Raw genomic sequence first — 17912 nt, 5'->3', positions numbered from 1 at the left:
GACAAGTTCGGAAAAACAGAAACTGAGAAAATATGTTCCCAGAAGACTTACATTAAAGGGAACATTAAAGGCATAAGTGAAATAATATCAGATAGAAGATAAAGTGTAACTATGTGGGTTTATTTAAATGAATATTAACCGTACAAAACATGAAAGTTATCCATTGTGGTATTTACATTTATAATGAAAATATGTGATAATAATTGAATGTAAATTGGAAGAACAGTGAATGGAGTTAACGTATTCTAAAGTACTCAAAATGTATAAGAAGAGGTAAAAGCACTCATTTATATTAATCTAATAAGGCAAGGATATATCTTGTATTCTCTTGCATAAAACAATAAAAAAACATATAAGTGAAGTAAACATAAAGAAATTGCTAAATTTCAAATAAATGCTTTTTTTCAAATATTAGTTCTTAAAAGATTTATCACAAGTTAAAGATTATTTATAAATTGAGTTTGTATTTATTAAAGAATATTTTATTTTGATTTTATATATACTTCTCTATAAAAGAAAATTCAAAAACTTATCTTTTCTCGTATCTCGTTCACCTCACATCTCAATTTTGCCTATTTACATTATCACTGTCCAGATTTACAGCTATACTTTTGTTGAATAACCATCATTTACAGTTTAATTTTTCCCATTTATCTTGTTGTCTTTCATAGAAATACCGATTATGTGTCTATTTGCCCATTTGCCCTTGCCTTCCAAAGCTAACATGTTTTCTATAATTATTTTTTATCTTTCTTAGTGTTAAATATTCCTTTTGTGTAAATTTTCTCTAGGGGGTCTATCATGTTTGTGAGTATGATTTCATTCATATATATATATATATATTTAATAATGCTTTCCTTTGTACCATTTTTTTTCTTTTCCTTTTTTATTTTTATTGTTTTTTAATCCTCACCCAAGGATATTTTTTCCAATGAATTTTAGAGTGAAAGGGGAGGAGGAAATGGGGGGAGAGAGAGAGAGAGAGAGAGAGAGAGAAAGAAACATCAACGTGAGAAAGACAAATTGCTTCCTGCATTCGCCCTAATGGGGCCTGGGATTGCATCTGCAACCGAGTTGCATGCCCTTGACCAGGAATCAAACCTGCGACCCTTCGGTCTGTGGACCGATGCTCTAACCACTTAGCAAACTGGACAGGGCTTCTTTTCCATTTTTAGTCTCAGTTATGCCGTTTTGCTTTTCAACAGATTCTGTTATCTTTCAATCTCTTCCCCGATCTCCTTATATTTACTGGTATAAAGAACATTTTGTCTATAAGTCTTCAGAAATTATATGGAGAACCATCTGTCCCAATTCTCCTTTTCCTTTCATCATGCTGTAAGTATTAATTCAGCACCTGCTATGCTCCAAGGAGGTTCTAAGTGCCTGGGAGATAGATCAGGCAACCGAACTCTTAGAGACATCTGCCCTTGTGCAGCTTTTGTCTAGCAGGAATGACACACAATGAACAACATAAATTAGTCAGTTATATAGCTTATTAAAATATGTGCAAGCTAAGAAAAGAAAAAAGAAGGGGCTCTAGGAGTATGGGAGGGTAACATTTTTAAATAAGATTGTGAGAGTCTCACTGGGAAAGTGACATTTGAGCAAAGGCTCCAAAGGTGGTGAGGGGTTAGCAATGTGGAGGAAGAGTGGTGGAAAGGCCCTGACCAGAAGCTGCCTGGGATGTTCAAGAACAATTCAAGGATGGATGAAGCAGATTTGGAAAAGCGGGAGAGTAGGAATGAGACCAGAGACTTCACAGCGACGTACAGGCTACTGTAACAGTGTTAGTCTGTGTCCTCGTGGAAATAGGGAGCCACTGTGGGGTGTTAAGCAGCCCGCTTCAGTGCTTTCATTGGAAACTCACCTGTAGAGGGGAATGTAAAGCAGCTCGAGGGGTCTTCCAGCTCTCCTGCATGCAATGCGACTGGCTCTCTGGAAGCACAAGAATGGCCATGCAAACACTCCATTTCAAAAACAGTGCTAATCTTGGTGGACAGAAGCTAGCTAATGCCGGCAAAAGTGAGGGCTTAAATATGAACTGAAGGTGGCAGTCCCTACCCTAACCTGCCAAAGCCCTAGGAAACCCTGTGAGGGAGACCCAAAGTTGCACTCTATGCATTCAGTGCCCAGAAACATTTTGCAAAATGAAAATGTAATAGTATATAATCCTAGCTAGAAAATTCACTTTTGTGTAATAGGAGCTATAAAATCCAAATCTTTCTCTCATGGATTCTAAGACTTATTTTAAAAAGAAAAAGAAAAAATCTCTCTTAGCAATAGTAGTATCACTGTACAAAAGTATCAGATTTATTTAAATCAGTAAGTTGAAAAATCCACAGAGCTCTGTGGGTTGGGTACCCGTAGGAAAATATTATGGCAGCAGTTCTCAAGGTGGTTGGTTCCCTTGCAGGGTTTGTAAGGTCAATAAGTCTTTGGAAATTTTCACTATAATACCAAGACATTTCCTTTTTAACTCTCAATCTCTTACAAGTGTACAGTGAGTTTCACAGAGGCTCCATGACATCTGACATCATAGCCAAGTAAACGCAGATGCAGACAGGAGAATCCAGCTATCTTTTTAAAGCCATGCATTAAATTGTGAAACAACACCTTCTCAATGATTGTTTGTTTGAAAATATAGCTATAATAAAATAAATTATTATGGCAACATGCAATACACTTTGTTATTTTTAAACTAAAGGCCCGGTGCATGAAATCTGTGCACTGGGGGCGGTGTGCGGGGGGGGGGGGGGGGGGGGGGGTGGTCCCTCAGGCTGGCCTTTGCCCTCTCACATTCCGGGACCCCTTGCTCCTTACCACCCACCTGCTCGCTCCTTACCACTCAGCTTGCTGTTCCTTAGTGCTGCCATGGAGGTTGGAGAGGCTCCTGCCACCGCCGCTGTGCTCACCAGCTGTGAGCTCAGCTTCTGGTTGAGCAGCACTCCCCCTGTGGGAGCGCATTGACCACGAGGGGGCAGCTCCTGCATTGAGCATCTGCCCCCTGGTGATCAGCGCACATCATAGTGACCAGTCGTTCTGGTTGTTCCAGTCGTTCTGCTGTAATGGTTGCTTAAGCTTTTATTATATAGATACAGTGGGGCCTTGACTTACGAGTGTCCCGACTAACGAGTTTTTTTGAGATACAAGCCGTCTCTCGGCCGATTTTTTGCTTTGAGTTGCAAGCTCAAAAAAACTCGAGTTACAAGCCAGCTTCAGATACCCCAACGCTAGTTGGTGCAGCGAACGTCACAGTGATTTGACATACAAGTAATCTGAGTTATGAGCTCCGTCACAGAACGAATTAAACTCGTAAGTCAAGGTCCCACTGTAGATGGAACTATCTAACAGTCAATGTGCCCCCCTGAGGGGTCCTAGATTGTGAGAGGACACAGGCCAGGCCGAGGGACCCTACTGGTACATGATCGGGGCCAGGGAGGGACACAGGGGGTTGGCCAGCTGGTGAGGGACCGCGGGAGAGCTCCAGGGCATGTCCGCCCTGTCTTGCTCAGTCCTGATCAGCTGAATTAGTCCTGATTGACTGGTAGCAGCAAGCTAACCTACCAGTCAGAGCGTCTGCTCCCTGGTGGTCAGTGCACATCATAGTGAGCGATTGAGCGGCCTTAGCATATAATTAGCACATTACACTTTGATTGGTTGAATGGACGACTGAATGACTGGACACTTAGCATATTAGGCTTTTATTATATAGGATAAATAAATATCAGTATCTTAACACATTGCAGACAGATCACAAGAATTCTCCACTTCATATTACACAGTGTTTACAAAGTGTCATACTTTAAAAAGATATTAGCTTATAGTGGGATCACTGGGTCAAATGGACGTTCCATTTTTAACTTTTTGAGGAACCTCCATACTGTCTTCCATAGTGGCTGCACCAGTCTGCATTCCCACCAGCAGTGCACGAGTGTTCCTTTTTCTCTACATCTTCTCCAGCACTTGTCGTTTGTTGATTTATTGATGATAGCCATTCTGTCAGGTGTGAGATGGTACCTCATTGTTGTTTTGATTTGCATCTCTCAGATGATTAGTGACTTTGAGCATGTTTTCATATGTCTCTTGGCTTTCTGAATGTCCTCTTTTGAAAAGTGTCTATTTAAAAAGTGTTTATTTAGGTCCTTTGCCCATTTTTTGATTGGATTGTTTATCTTCCTTTTGTTAAGTTGTATGAGTTCCCTATAAATGTTGGAGATTAAACCCTTATCAGTGATAACATTGGCAAATATGTTCTCCCATGCAGTGGACTTTCTTGTTGTTTTGTTGATGGTTTCTTTGACCCAGTGATCCCACTTCTAGGAATATATACCAAGAAAACAGAAACTCCAATCAGAAAGGATATATGCACCCCTATGTTCATAGCAGCACAATTTACCATAGCTAAGATCTGGAAACAGCCTAAGTGCCCATCAGCAGATGAATGGATTAGAAAACTGTGGTACATCTACACAATGGAATACTATGATGCTGTAAAAAAGAAGGAATTCTTACCATTTGCAACAGCATGGATGGAACTGGAGAGCATTATGCCAAGTGAAATAAGCCAGTCAATGAAAGAAAAATACCACATGATCTCGCTTATTTATGGATAATTAAGACCATTATAAACTGATGAACAAAAATAGATACAGAGGCAGAGCAACATTGAACAGACTGTCAAACTACAGCGGGAAGGCTGGGGTGGGTTGGGGGGAGGGGTAAGAGATCAACCGAAGGACTTGTATGCATGCATATAAGCATAACCAATGGACACAAGACACTGGGGGGGTATGAGAGGCTAGGGGAAGATCAAGGGGAGAAAAAAAAGGAGACATATATAATACTCTGTAATACTTTAAGTAATAAAACAATTTAAAAAAAGATATTAGCTTGCAAGAACATGTAATAAATAACTTCAAAATGCAATGGGGATTTAATTTTAAAGCGTGCCTTTAACATTATGTAAAACATGGTCTGTACTCATTCAATAGAAACTTATCTGACCACTGGGTAAAGCAAGCAATAACACTACTGGTCTGCAATGTGCTAACATTTAAAAATGCTTAAATTAAAATTTACTTTCCAATACTTAAAATGGCAATAGCAGAAATAGCCCAGATAAACAAAAGCTCTTTGGAATCCTCAATGATATTAGTGAGTGCAAAGGGGTTCTGAGACCAATAAGTTTGAGAATAGCTATGTTAGGAAAAAAGCCCTGGAAAGGAAGGCCATGGCTACATTGTGTGTGTCTTAATGACCAGGTTAAAGAGTTGCTCGATGCAGTAGGCAGTGGGGAACCTTTGAAGTTTGGGGCTGGGCAACAGATATAGTCTGGGGTGTGCTTTAGGCAGACCGATTTGAAATTGATGCATAGAAGTGACTGGAACATGCAAGAGAGCAGAGACTGAAAAACATCCACACTAAACACTGTAGAGGCCACCACAATAGTCCATAAAGAAAGGCCGAAGGCCTAGGCTGAACAATGGCTGCCAAACATAGCTGTATCCAAATGCCAAGAACCTATTGATGTTACCTTATATGGCACAGAGGTTTTGCAGATGTGGTCAGATTCAAGATTTCGAGATGGGGAGACTATCTGGATTATCTGGATGGGCTCTGAATGCCATCATAATTTTTTTCTGAGTGGGAGGCAGGGGGAGATTTTATATAGAGAGAAGATGATAGGACAGTCTCCACAGAGAGAGACTGAGGATGCTATGCTGTGAGCTGTGAGGATGGATGAAGGAGCCACAGGTCAGAGTGCAAGAAAGGAAGCTCTAGAAGCTGGAAAAAAGGTCAGGAAATGAATTAACCCTGGGAGCTTCTGGAGGCATGTGGCCCTGACAGCATTTGACCTCAACTCAATAGAACTGATTTAAGACTTCAGGCCTCCAGATAAATTTGTATTGTTTTAAGCCACTAATTTTGTTACAGCAGCCATGGGAAATTAATACAGTTCGAGGGGATATTGCAAGAAGAAAATGGATGTGAGAGCTGTTTTAGAGTCAAAATTATTAAGATTTGGTGACTAGACAAATGAGACAAGAGAGAAAGAAGAATCAATGATAATGTTAAGATTGAAGCATAGGTGACCTGGGAAAGCAATTGTGCCAACAGAAGTGTGAGCTGGAAGGGAATGGTGCTGTGGAATGGCCATCTTTATTTGTTCACTAGAGGCCCAGTGCATGAATTCATGCACCAGTGGGGTCCCTCAGCCTGGCCTGCGGGATTGGGCCGAAACCGGCTCTCCGACATCCCCCAAGGGGTCCCAGATTGTGAGAGGGCGCAGGCCAGGCCGAGGGACCCCACTGGTGCACTATCAGGGCTGGAAAGGGACAAGGGAGGTTAGCCAGCCAGGGAGGGACTGTGGGAGGGCTCCAGGGCATGTCTGGCCCACCTTGCTCAGTCCCAATTGGCCGGACCCCAGCAGCAAGCTAACCTACCAGTTGGAGCATCTGCCTCTTGTTGGTCAGTGCACATCATAGCTACTGGTCGACCGGTCAACTGTCTGCCCCCTAGTGGTCAGTGCATGTCACAGTGACAGGTCAACTGGTCGACTCTCTGCCCCCTGGTGGTCAGTGCACGTCATAGCAAGCAGTTGAGCAGCCTTAGCATATCATTAGCATATTATGCTTTGATTGGTTGAATGGAGACCAGTCGACCAGAAACTTAGCATATTGGGCTTTTATTATATAGGATTATAGTCTTTGGGTCATTATATTTCATTTACTGAAAAATCCATATGGAGATGTAAAAAAAGGAGCTAGATATTATGAAGCCTATATTAGAAACCTTCTTTAGGGTATTATGTTGCTTATCTATATATATAAAAGCCTAAGCGACTGGTCGACCTAACAACCAGTTGACCGGTTGCTATGACACGCACTGACCACCAGGGGGCAGACGCTCGATGCAAGAGCTGCCCCCTGGTGGTCAGTGCGCTTCCATAGCCAACCTCTCATGGTGGGCCAACCTCCTGCAGCATCCCCATCCCCTAGGCAGGCCAGCCCTGATCGGCCCGATCAACCCTGATCACTGGCCAGACCAAGGAACCCTACCTGTGCACGAATTTGTGCACAAGGCCTCTAGTTAACTTCTGAGAGATGTTGCTTTCTGTCAGATTAATTCAAGCACAAATACCAGAGTTACTTGTTTCTTTTTTATTCTGCTCTGGGTATGTGGAATATATTGATTTAGTTTATATGGCTACAGAAGTTTCTGGATTAAGAAACATTACCGCCGAAACTGGATTGGCTCAGTGGATAGAGCGTCGGCCTGCGGACTCAAGGGTCCCAGGTTCGATTCTGGTCAGGGGCATGTACCTGGGTTGTGGGCACATCCCCAGTGGGGGATGTGCGGGAGGCGGCTGATCGATGTTTCTCTCTCATCGATGTTTCTAACTCTCTATCTCTCTCCCTTCCTCTCTGTGAAAAATCAATAAAATATATTAAAAAAAAAAAAGAAAGAAAAGAAAAAGAAACATTACCATAAGATCTTGATTAAAGAAAAGGTGCTGCACCTACAGTGAAATACTGAGGTAAACAGCAATTGTGATATTCTTTCTCACTTATTTGTGAGTTTAAAACATGGCCAATTTGCCATAGCATGGAGCATTATAATGCAGTTCTAATTTTCTAGTTATGCACCACACTTTTCAGAGCTTCTGTTAAATACTTAAAAATCACTTCTTCCCATTTGAACACAGGAAGGGACTAGGGCCCCTTTTCCTCACCATTCTCTCTTCTTTACAAACACATCGCTGCTGCAGGAAGCAGATTGTTCTAGTCTTGGAAAAACTACAGCAGAGCTTTACTTAGCTCAGGGAAGCAGCCTTCTGTGCCCATGCCCAGGATTAGGCTCTTTCTCTGGCAGCTCAGTCCAGGTTCCCGGAGTTCAGGCGCCTGCTAGACCTGAGTTCAAATGTGACTCTACTGTTTACAAGCTGTATGATCTTGGCAAGTTGCTTAAGCAATCTGAGTCTTTATTACTAACCTATACATGGGGATAATAATGCCTATGTCATAGGTTAGGTAGACTTAATGTAGTAAGTCTGAAATAGCCCCAAAATACAAAAATATGCAATAGATAGCTGCAAATATTATTCATAGGAACAATACAGTGTTACACACTAGGTGAGAAGTAAAATCAGATCTCATTTCCTTTAGGTTAACAGGAAGATATACTTAGAAAGATTCAAGTTCATTGTATATTGACCAAGTGTGGGGAAGCACGGGACTTGGCTGGACTGTCTGTAAGGAGGATTCTCTGAAAGGTCGGGGGCCTGGGGGGCGGTGGGGGAGCTTGCCAAAGGCAGCAGCCCCTACCTTGACTTTTCCAAACAAGTCCAATCCCCCAGGTATTTTACTAGAATCTTTATGTTTAGACTTTAAAATGTCGTTGCTTAAAGGACGCATGTGTTTTCTCAAGAATGCTTACCCTGCTGATAGTAACTAATAATTAATTTTAGTTCAAACTGTTGTTACAATAAAAGCCAAAGGAGACAGGCGAACAGGACTACTTGGTGGCGATAGCCAAGTAGTCCCTTAGCCTCTCTTTCACAGAAACATGTGTCAGAGTAATCATTCATCCGTCGTTCAGGATCTGCCAGTCAGCCCCAGCAATCAAGTAGCAGGGACAGTAAGAAAATATTTATAATATGTCTTAATATATTCACTAAACAAATATTCACTGAATGGCCACTATGTGGCAGGTGCTTGGTACTGAAGATATGGCAATGAATGAGCCTCTGTTCAACTGGAAATTAAACAGTAGGATTCATTCTCATATTCTTATAATATAAAAGGGCTCTGATAACTTTATTATTTATAGTTGGTAAAAATAGAAAGGAAAAAGTAAGCTTTTTCCCAGGCAGTCAGTCAATAAACAGACCTTAGATTGTAAGCAACTTGAGGACAGGCCCCTATCTCTTGCTCACTGTCTGTCTCAGCACCTAGCACAGAGTGTGGCACATCATGGGCCATTAGTGATCTCCTGAGTTAATGAATGAACAGGAGTAAAGAGGATATTCTGAAAGTCAGGGCTGGTAAGATCATTTCTTACCTGCTGAAAGTCTCACTTGATTTGCTGCCTTCGGTGGAGTCCCTTAATGAGTTGCTGCTTCTGTTGGAAGAGGGATGGGGAAATTAAAGACTATACAATGTTATTTTAACTTAGTGATAAAACAAAATTGTTCCTCTGGACATTGCTTTTAGACAAGCACAGACTCAAAAGAATGAGATTGGGGCACTGGCTTTTCTGGGTGGAGGAAACAGTATGGAGAAAAAGTTGGAGACAAAAAGAAATGGGAATCAGGAGTAGTAGTCTGTCTAGATTAAGCAGGCTGGTGACAGGGAGATGCTTAAATGTCAGTCTGAGGGATCATGTACTTAGTGCAGCAGAAAGTGAGGAATTGCGGAAAATCTGCAAGCAATGGCCCGTGTCTAAAATAAATAACAAATTAATATTAGCTTTTTTTCTCTTATGGCTAAAGTAATTTCTCAGAAGTTGTATTTAATTAGGGGTCATGGATTTCATGTCCTTATGCTCTTTTTATGATTCCACTTAAAAATTCAGCTATTCAATTATTGATGAAAATAGGATTGTTTTCAGTGAGGTTCTTATAATCCTGTAGTGCAGTGGTTCTCAACCTTCCTAATGCCTCGACCCTTTAATACAGTTCCTCATGTTGTGGTGACCCCCAATTTCATTGTTACAAATTGAACATAATTAAAGCATAGTGATTAATCACAAAAACAATATGTAATTCTATATGTGTTTTCCGATGGTCTTAGGCGACCCCTGTGAAAGGGTCGTTCGACCCCCAAAGGGGTCGCGACCGACAGATTGAGAACCGCTGCTCTAGTGAGATTGTAATCATTTACTTCCAGACTGCCTTCCTCTCAAAAGTGATGTAAGCCATTGTAAATATGTGGCACACGATTTTTGCTACATGGTAAACAGTAGCAAAAATTAAAATAAGCAAAAGTATGCCTATTAAATGATCTCTAGAAAGTAAATTACTGTAGTACATTTAATTGAAATCCTTTTTTAGTTTCAGTTAAACAATGTAACAGCTTTCTTTCGATGATCTCAAAATGCCCATCAATTCCCATGTAAACTATCAAAACAGAATTCCCAAATTACCTAGTCACATATAAAATTCTTAGACAATTATCTAAATTCAGAATCTCAGATTCTTCTTACCTATGGCACATCTCTAATCTCAGGCTTGATTCCGTAATGCAATCTCTTACTCTACCATCTCTGTATAGATAAATATAACTCTCAGTTAATTACACAAAGAACAATTTCCAGATTCCATGTATTTTTAGAATAATCATTGCTCATATGTATTTAATTCTTCTTTAAGGCACAACAGTAGATTTTAGGCTTCCAAACAAAATTTGCAAAGTTCATCAACTCAAAAATGCTTTTTCATCCCATGGACTCTTAAAAGTTTCACAGAGTTTATGCTTTGGTGAAAAGGTCATTTGTAGGATTATAGCAAACGAACATAAATTCTCTAACAGCAGGGACCAAATATATTCATATTCAATGCACTATAATATAGTCAAGCCCACAATGGCTGAAGTGATGAAAATCCCACCAGGGAAGTCATGGCAACCTTGTGGAATGATTAGTGCTGGGCACCAGGGGCTCTAACTTTTACTTCTGGCTTTGCCTCTCTGCTTCCTAGGAGGAAGCAACTCAGTCTGTTCCTAAATTTATTCATTTGTTAAATGAGCTTAATAATCTGCCCTGGCTTAGAAGGTATATGGAAGAGTTATGACAAAAATAACAGTGCTCTGCACATGTAAGTATTCTTTGATGGAGTGGCCAATAGAATGTTTTTAATGTGTGATTCAGAGTATACGATGTTATCTTAGGTAACTGTCTGTTACTACTAACATTTTACTATTACTATTAATAATATTAATAGCCCGGCCAGTGTTGCACAGTGGTTGAGTGTCAATTTAGGAACCAGGAGGTCACAGTTTGATTCCAGTCAAGGGCACAAGCCCACGTTGTGGGTTTGATCCTCAGTGAGGGGCATGCAGGAGGCAATCGATCAATGATTCTCTCTCATCACTGATGTTTCTATCTCTCTCTCCTTCTACCTTCCTCTCTGAAATCAATAATTAAAATGATAATAATAATATTTGTAGTAAAAATTAGGAAAATCCAACTAATATTTTGCTACTTCTGGTTAATATATACTAATTGAACATATTAAGAAACTGGAGATTGTTTATATATAAGTATTATTTCAGAAAGTATTATTTTTAGATATTTATTATATAACCAGAAAATGAATATTGCAATAATGTTGTTGTACTAACAGCTCACATAAAATTAGTATTATAATACTAAAAATATAGTATATACCATATTAAAATGCTTTAAGTTAATCTAATAACAATACCCAGTAAAATTTTAAAACACTGTCTGAAAATAATATGAAACTCTCATTATTTCTATAGGTTTAAGAAAGGGCTCATAAACTGGTTGAATCCTTTTTGGATCTAAAGTGTTACTAATTTGATATAACACATTGGCATGAATACCTAGAGAACCAAGGCCTTTCCTATTGGATTACACCTGGAGAGGTATATAGTTCTCACCTATGTGGCTGTAGGCAACTCAACCTTTTGAAATGTGTGTTTTTTCATTTGTAAAATAAATACTGCCTTGTGTTGTCTCAAACAGTTGTAATAATCAAATAAGATTATGGATGTGAAATCTGTTGGGAACTATAAATTTACATAGAAATGCAACTTTGGGTAATGCCTCACCCTGATTACTTTTTGAATAGAGTAACTATATTATTTTCTCTTTATGTCAAGTTATTTTACTTTTGCTTAACTCCTCCACTTTCATATTGCTGTCCTTAGTAATGTCAAATTGAAAATTATTTAAACCTCAACCTCCTAGAGCAGTGATTTTCAACCCTTTCATCTGATGGCACACATAAACTTATTACTAAAATTCTGCGGCACACCAAAAAATATATTAAAACTAGAGGCCCGATGCATGAAGATTCGTGCAAGAAAAGCCTTCCTTCCCCTGGCAGCTGGCACTACCTTTGCTCCGGCCAGAGCCACCTTTCCACCTTCGCACGCTGCCCAGAGGCCCGGAACAGCCGGGGCTGGGCAGAATGCCTGCATCATTGCCATGGCGATGATGCAAGCGTCCTGACCCAGACACTGCCATCTTTGTCGCATCAATTTGCATATTCCCTCCTTATTGGCTGGGGGCACCACCATCTTTTGTTGTGAAGTGATGGTCAATTTGCATATTCCATCTTTATTAGATAGGATTTTTACCAATCTGACAAAAAATAGGTATAATTTTGATTCATTCACACCGGATGGCTATTGCTGTGTTGGCTGTTGTCATTTTTCTATTTGACAATCTAAGGAAAAAGAGGTCAGTGCCCCTGACTAAGTAGTCTGATTGCACGTTTTAAAAATTCTTGCAGCACACTGGTCGAAAATCACTGTCCTAGAGAGTAGTACACAGACAACTTGATGGCAAACCCCTGGGTGAGGAGCTTCCCCACCCTGAAGGACACTCGGTCTTACACAGCCCCAAATGTGACTCCCAGGGAAGGTGCTCTCCCATCGTCCTCAGCCTTGCCCACAGGTGCAGAGGGCTCCTCGTTGATCACACTTCTCAGTTCCTGCAGAAGCTGTTTCAGGTCCCTTGTGGGGTCCTCCTTCAGGGCGTTAGGTTTCAGAGAGTGCTGTAACAAAGCAATGTACAGAACAAATACACTTTGTGGGGGGTGGTTTCAGATGTGTATGCTGTTATTTCTTATTATAAAATTAATTTAACTGATAAATAGAAATTATGAAGAAGAGGAAAACAAAAATCATCAGTAATCTTGCTAATCAGGGATAATCAATGATCAACATAGTGCCATATCTAACTTATAAATGTGTGTATACTTATTTATACGTATATGCACACATATTTACAAATTAGAATATACACATAGGAGCCAATTATACACATCTACTTTTAAACCTTTTTTATTTTTTAAAATATATTTTTATTGATTTCAGAGAGGAGAAAGAGAGTGAGATAGAAACATCAATGATGAGAATCATTGATTGGCTGCCTCCTGCACGCCTCCTCCTGGGGAACAAGCCTGCAACCCTGGGCATGTGCCCTTGACTGGAATTGAACCAGTGACCCTTCAGTCTATAGGCTGATGCTCTATCCACTGAGCCAAACCAACTAGGTCAAAACCTTCTTTGTTTTTAATTTAAACAGTGTAGTATGAACATCAGACAATGTCATTAAATATTAACAACTACATTCAGGCAAAATCATTTCAATACTGTTTTTAGGAAGTTTTAAAAATTTATTTTAGAGAGGGAGGAAAAGGAGAGAGAGAGAGAGAGAGAGAGAGAGAGAGAGAGAGAGAGAGAGAGAAAGGAAGGAAGGAAGGAAGGAAAGAAGGAAGGAAAGAAGGAAGGAAAGAAGGAAAGAAAGAAAGAAAGAAAGAAAGAAAGAAAGAAAGAAAGAAAGAAAGAAAGAAAGAAAGAAAGAAAGAAAGAAAGAAAGAAAGAAAGGTAGGTTGATTGCCTCCTGTATGCTCCCTGATAGGGATCAAACCTGAAACCTAGGTATGTACCCTGATCAAAAAATGAATCTGCAAACTTTTGGTGTATGGGACGACGCTCCAAACCAATCAAGCCATCCAGCTAGGGTGATAGGAACTCTTTATTTATTGGAAATATTTTTCTAGTTTGTGATTCCTTTTAAATTTTGCTTATTGTGGTTTTGTGATTTAAGCTTTATTTAGTCAAAATTATGAATCTCCCCTTTTAATGTTTGTGTATCTTGCAATTCTTTTATCGATTCATTTTTAATACTTCACTACTTAATCTATATGGGACATATTTTGATTTCTAATACAAACAAAATATACTTTTTAAAATTAGAAAATAGTTAGAAAATGAACAGTTCTAAAACATTCTTTAAATATGACTCCAGTCAGGCTGGTAAAGAAACAACTAAGCATACGCTCTTCCTGAAGCTACTGGAGACCATCCAAGACTCCTGCTCCCTCCCACCCCAGTCCTCTGACCCTTAGAATACACACGGAGGCTATTTCTAGAGGACATACATTTCCAGGCGAAAACTTCTACAAGCTTTAGGTTTCAAAGTAAGAATATAAGCTTATACTGTTGTTGTTAAACTTAAGTTTATTTTGTGTTTTGATTAGTTTTCTGTTACATTGTATGTTAGACTTTGTTCCAAAATAATGCCTAAAATTAGATCTTTAATACACCTTCATCTCCTCCAAATACTGTTCTCCCTAATGGCCTTGAGTCATTACAAGCAAGTTTATGAGTTATGATGTGAAATAAGAAACGTGTAGGGAGATTGTATGCTTCTCAACTGGTCCTATCTCCATTCTCCAAAGATAGAAGATAAATGTAAAAGCTAAAAATAAAAGCTTGATCTCATTCAGTTTGAATTAGATTATTCTATTTTGAGAATGTCTGACCCAAATCCATCTCTTATGCTAGTATTCCTGCTAGAAGACTGTAATAAAAATGAAATATAAATAGATTTTTCAAATGCATATATATTATTTATACTGTATATTAGGAATGAGTGAGTAGGAAATAAAAGTTATAAAGTATTACTAAAAATCTTGCCCACATCATGGGTACTTCAGTGACAAAGATCAAGCCCACCTAGTACAAATTATAGTGTATGTGTATAGAATCTGATACAGAAATAAAATTATACTATCCTGGAAATAGTCTCTTTTTATATGCTAAAATAGCTTATCTAAATATTAATATAAAATGCTCTGATGTCAACCTACCAATTACATGTGTATTTGTATGTACATATATACTCTCTAACACAGACAAACATATGCAGGTGTTTGAGGTTAGACCAAGTCACATGATATAAATTTTCTGGTTCTCCCATTTTCTCACCTATAGCACAAGGGGAGTAAATTGGATAATTTTAGAAGCCTTTGAGGCTCTAAAATGGCATAATGTTCATTCACAAAAACCTAATGAAATATAATATTTTTAGACACACTATCTATATCATCATTTATTTAAATTATTTTTTTAATAAAAAGCATTCGGTGGGGTAGTATAGAGAAGCAGAAGTTAAGAAGACAGGCTCTAGGCTCAGGCTGTTTTGGTTAAATCTTGGCACAACTGTGTTATTTGGATGTGAACTCTGTAAGTCACTTAGCTTCTTCAAGAGCCAAGTTTCTTCATCTGTGAAATAGGTAGAACAATCAGCACTTACTCTGGTGGGTAGTTCTGAGGAATAAATTAGATAATCTACAGAAAGTACTCTGCACAGTGGCTGGTGTTCAGTCAATCTCAGCTACTATTAGAATCATGGAACAAGAAGGCTAAAAGGACATAAGATAAATGAAGGGACAATGCAGGGCAATGCAAACAGTAAGATTCTACTTCTAAAGATAAACTTGGCATTTATTTCTGTTCTATCTAAAGCCCCACTAAAATGACACTAAAGGGATTAACAAGGATAAAGAGGAAAAGGAGAGGTAATATTAGATGAATAATGATAACAAAAGTTGGGGGATGGAAAGCACATGGATCATTTCATAACTGATTTAGCAGAACAAGTAAAGCTAAAATTTAAAGTACCAGCACAGAAGTAGCCAACAAGAAGCAACCTGCTCTGCATGGAAGCATTCTAGAAAGGCTCAGAAAGTGGAGGTCTTATGTTCCTGAAGACCAAGGTAAGAGAGAGTGGCAAAATAGGAGGATTGGGTAAAGTCTATGGGAGAAGCTGTTAGAATCCCAAATGTCCTACCCATATAATTACATAATTACTCATTCCTTCCCCCTAAGTGAATTCAGAGGCTTAATCTCTGGGTGAGGCTGACCAAAGGACTTTAGGCTTCAAAGGGATATCTGGCACAGCAGGAACAAGGCTGCAAACTGAAAATATGAGCATGAAGTGAGGTTGCGTAGTAGACAGAGAGCCCATACTCCCTGCCCCGCTCACCTCTCAGAATGCTGGCAGATGGATTGGGGAACTGACAGGACCAAGAAAAAACAACACACCTATAGATAATTTGTGGGCCCCTCAATAAAAAAGTAATTCCTAACCATCTACTAGTTGACAAATCCTGTCAACTTTCAAAGAGCTACTTTAATAAGCTTTTAGGTCCTCAATCTTAAATATGGAAGGACAACCAATGATCTCCAAACATTGAAGAAAAGTCTCTAACATGAAAGACAGACATCAAAACAAACAGAAAAAAAAATGAATTTGAAGAAACATGAATAATTCAGGTGACAGAGAAATTACTGAAAAACTGAAGTTAATATTCTTAAACAGAAAGGAGAAAATATCATAAAACTATATAAAGAGAAGATTTAAAGAACAAAAAGGGCTCCTGGAAATTAAAAGAATATATAAAATCAGAAAAAAATTTCAACAGTTGTTTGGAAAATAGAGTTGAAGAAATTTCCCAAAAGGTGAGAATAAAAGATGAGGAGATGGAAAATGGAGTCAAAATTAAAGAAGATTGTAGAATCAATCTAAGAGTTCTAATAGGTGACTAACAGAAACTCCAGAAAGAAATAACTGAGAAAATGATCAGAGAAATGATACAAGACGATATCTGAGAGGAAAAAAACCCCAAGAATCTGCTAAGTACCCAACACAATGAAGAGAAAAAGGACCCTTTCTCCACTATAAACAATCGGAAATGAATCCCAGGGATAAAGGCTCTGGAATAAAAATGGCACAACAGCAACAAAATTTTGACCATCACATATAAGTGAAAAATAAAGGTGTTTCTCAGACATACAAAGTTTTAAAACAGAGAATGAAATAACCCTTTCAGAGGAAGCCACTGCATTGTATGCTCAAATGAAAACAAAGATATAAATAAACCAAGAAGGTAATTAAACCTAAAAAGAAGGGGGTGGGGGTGGGGGGACACCAGAAAAAAAAAAGGTATTCCCTGGATTTTGGTAGAAGGAAATCCAAAAAGCCCACCGAGCAGCAAGCATAGAAAGCAGCCGATCCAGATGTGAACACCATATGTATTGGATACCTATTATGTGCCAGATATTGTTCTAGGTACTTGAGACAGACACATCAAGGAGCAAAACAAAGAATGTATGTTACTTTTATTTTGTAAAATTATATACTATATTTCTTAAGAGAAGGACTTAATTGTATATAGAATGCTTGACAGTACATTTAGAAAATATAGTTTGTTTTTGCTGTTAGAACTATTATTTAAAAGTTTAATTTAATAGATATAGGACTGGTACTTTTTCAGTGATAGATGAGATTCTTTACAATCAAGTAGAGTCCATGTATTAAATGGCTAGGCAAAATCTATGATATTGGTTTTAGGGTAATGAAAAGTCATGGAACTTCAGAGCTAATCTTTCTAGATGACCTAGATCTTCTAATCCAGACTCCTCATTACAGATGAAAAGAGCAAGGCACAACATATTTAACCGGATTTCCAAGGTCCCAATGACTCCTGGTCAAATATTCTTTGTTGTTGTTTGATTTGGGTGTTGTTGTTTTTTTTGGAGAGAGGGATTTAAATACATTTTTTTAAAATATATATTTCTTTATTGACTTCAGAGAGGAAGGGAGAAGGAGAGAGAGAGATAGAAACATCAATGATGAGAGAGAATCATTGATTGGCTGCCTCCTGCACACCCCCCACTGGGGAATGAGCCCGCAACCCAGGCATGTGCCCTTGGCTGGAATTGAACCTGGGACCCTTCAGTCTGCAGGCTGACGCTCTATCCACTGAGCCAAGCTGACCAGGGCTAAATACATTTTTTTATCAGTATAACATGTACATAGTTTTAAAGGTAAAATGATTTTATAAGAATCACCTAAAACAAAAAGCAGCAGTC

General features: G+C 38.8%; 1 protein-coding gene across 10 annotated transcripts in view; it reads right to left on the bottom strand.

Moving 5' to 3' along the window:
* The window catches only part of CCDC158 (coiled-coil domain containing 158), a 75765-nt gene that overhangs the window by 4873 nt on the left and 52980 nt on the right, over positions 1-17912 (bottom strand). For 5 of the 10 annotated variants that reach the window (XM_070394498.1, XM_070394495.1, XM_070394505.1 and 2 more), the window contains 4 exons: positions 12582-12742; positions 10204-10263; positions 9061-9120; positions 1868-1935 (listed from right to left, as the gene is read on the bottom strand). In XM_070394498.1, coding sequence (XP_070250599.1) covers positions 1868-1935; positions 9061-9120; positions 10204-10263; positions 12582-12742 — 349 coding nt within the window. Of the gene's footprint in view, positions 1-1867; positions 1936-4077; positions 4317-9060; positions 9121-10203; positions 10264-12581; positions 12743-17912 lie in introns of those variants that run through there. The other 5 variants (XM_070394504.1, XM_070394500.1, XM_070394513.1 and 2 more) reach the window with 4 other exon arrangements.

This window comes from Myotis yumanensis, unplaced genomic scaffold, assembly GCF_028538775.1.
Source record: "Myotis yumanensis isolate MYYU_CA2020_CCGP unplaced genomic scaffold, mMyoYum1.0.hap1 SCAF_1, whole genome shotgun sequence".
Lineage (NCBI taxonomy): Eukaryota > Metazoa > Chordata > Mammalia > Chiroptera > Vespertilionidae > Myotis > Myotis yumanensis.
The sequence above is the reverse complement of the archived record's forward strand: the minus strand, read 5'-3'. Positions and strand labels throughout refer to the sequence as shown.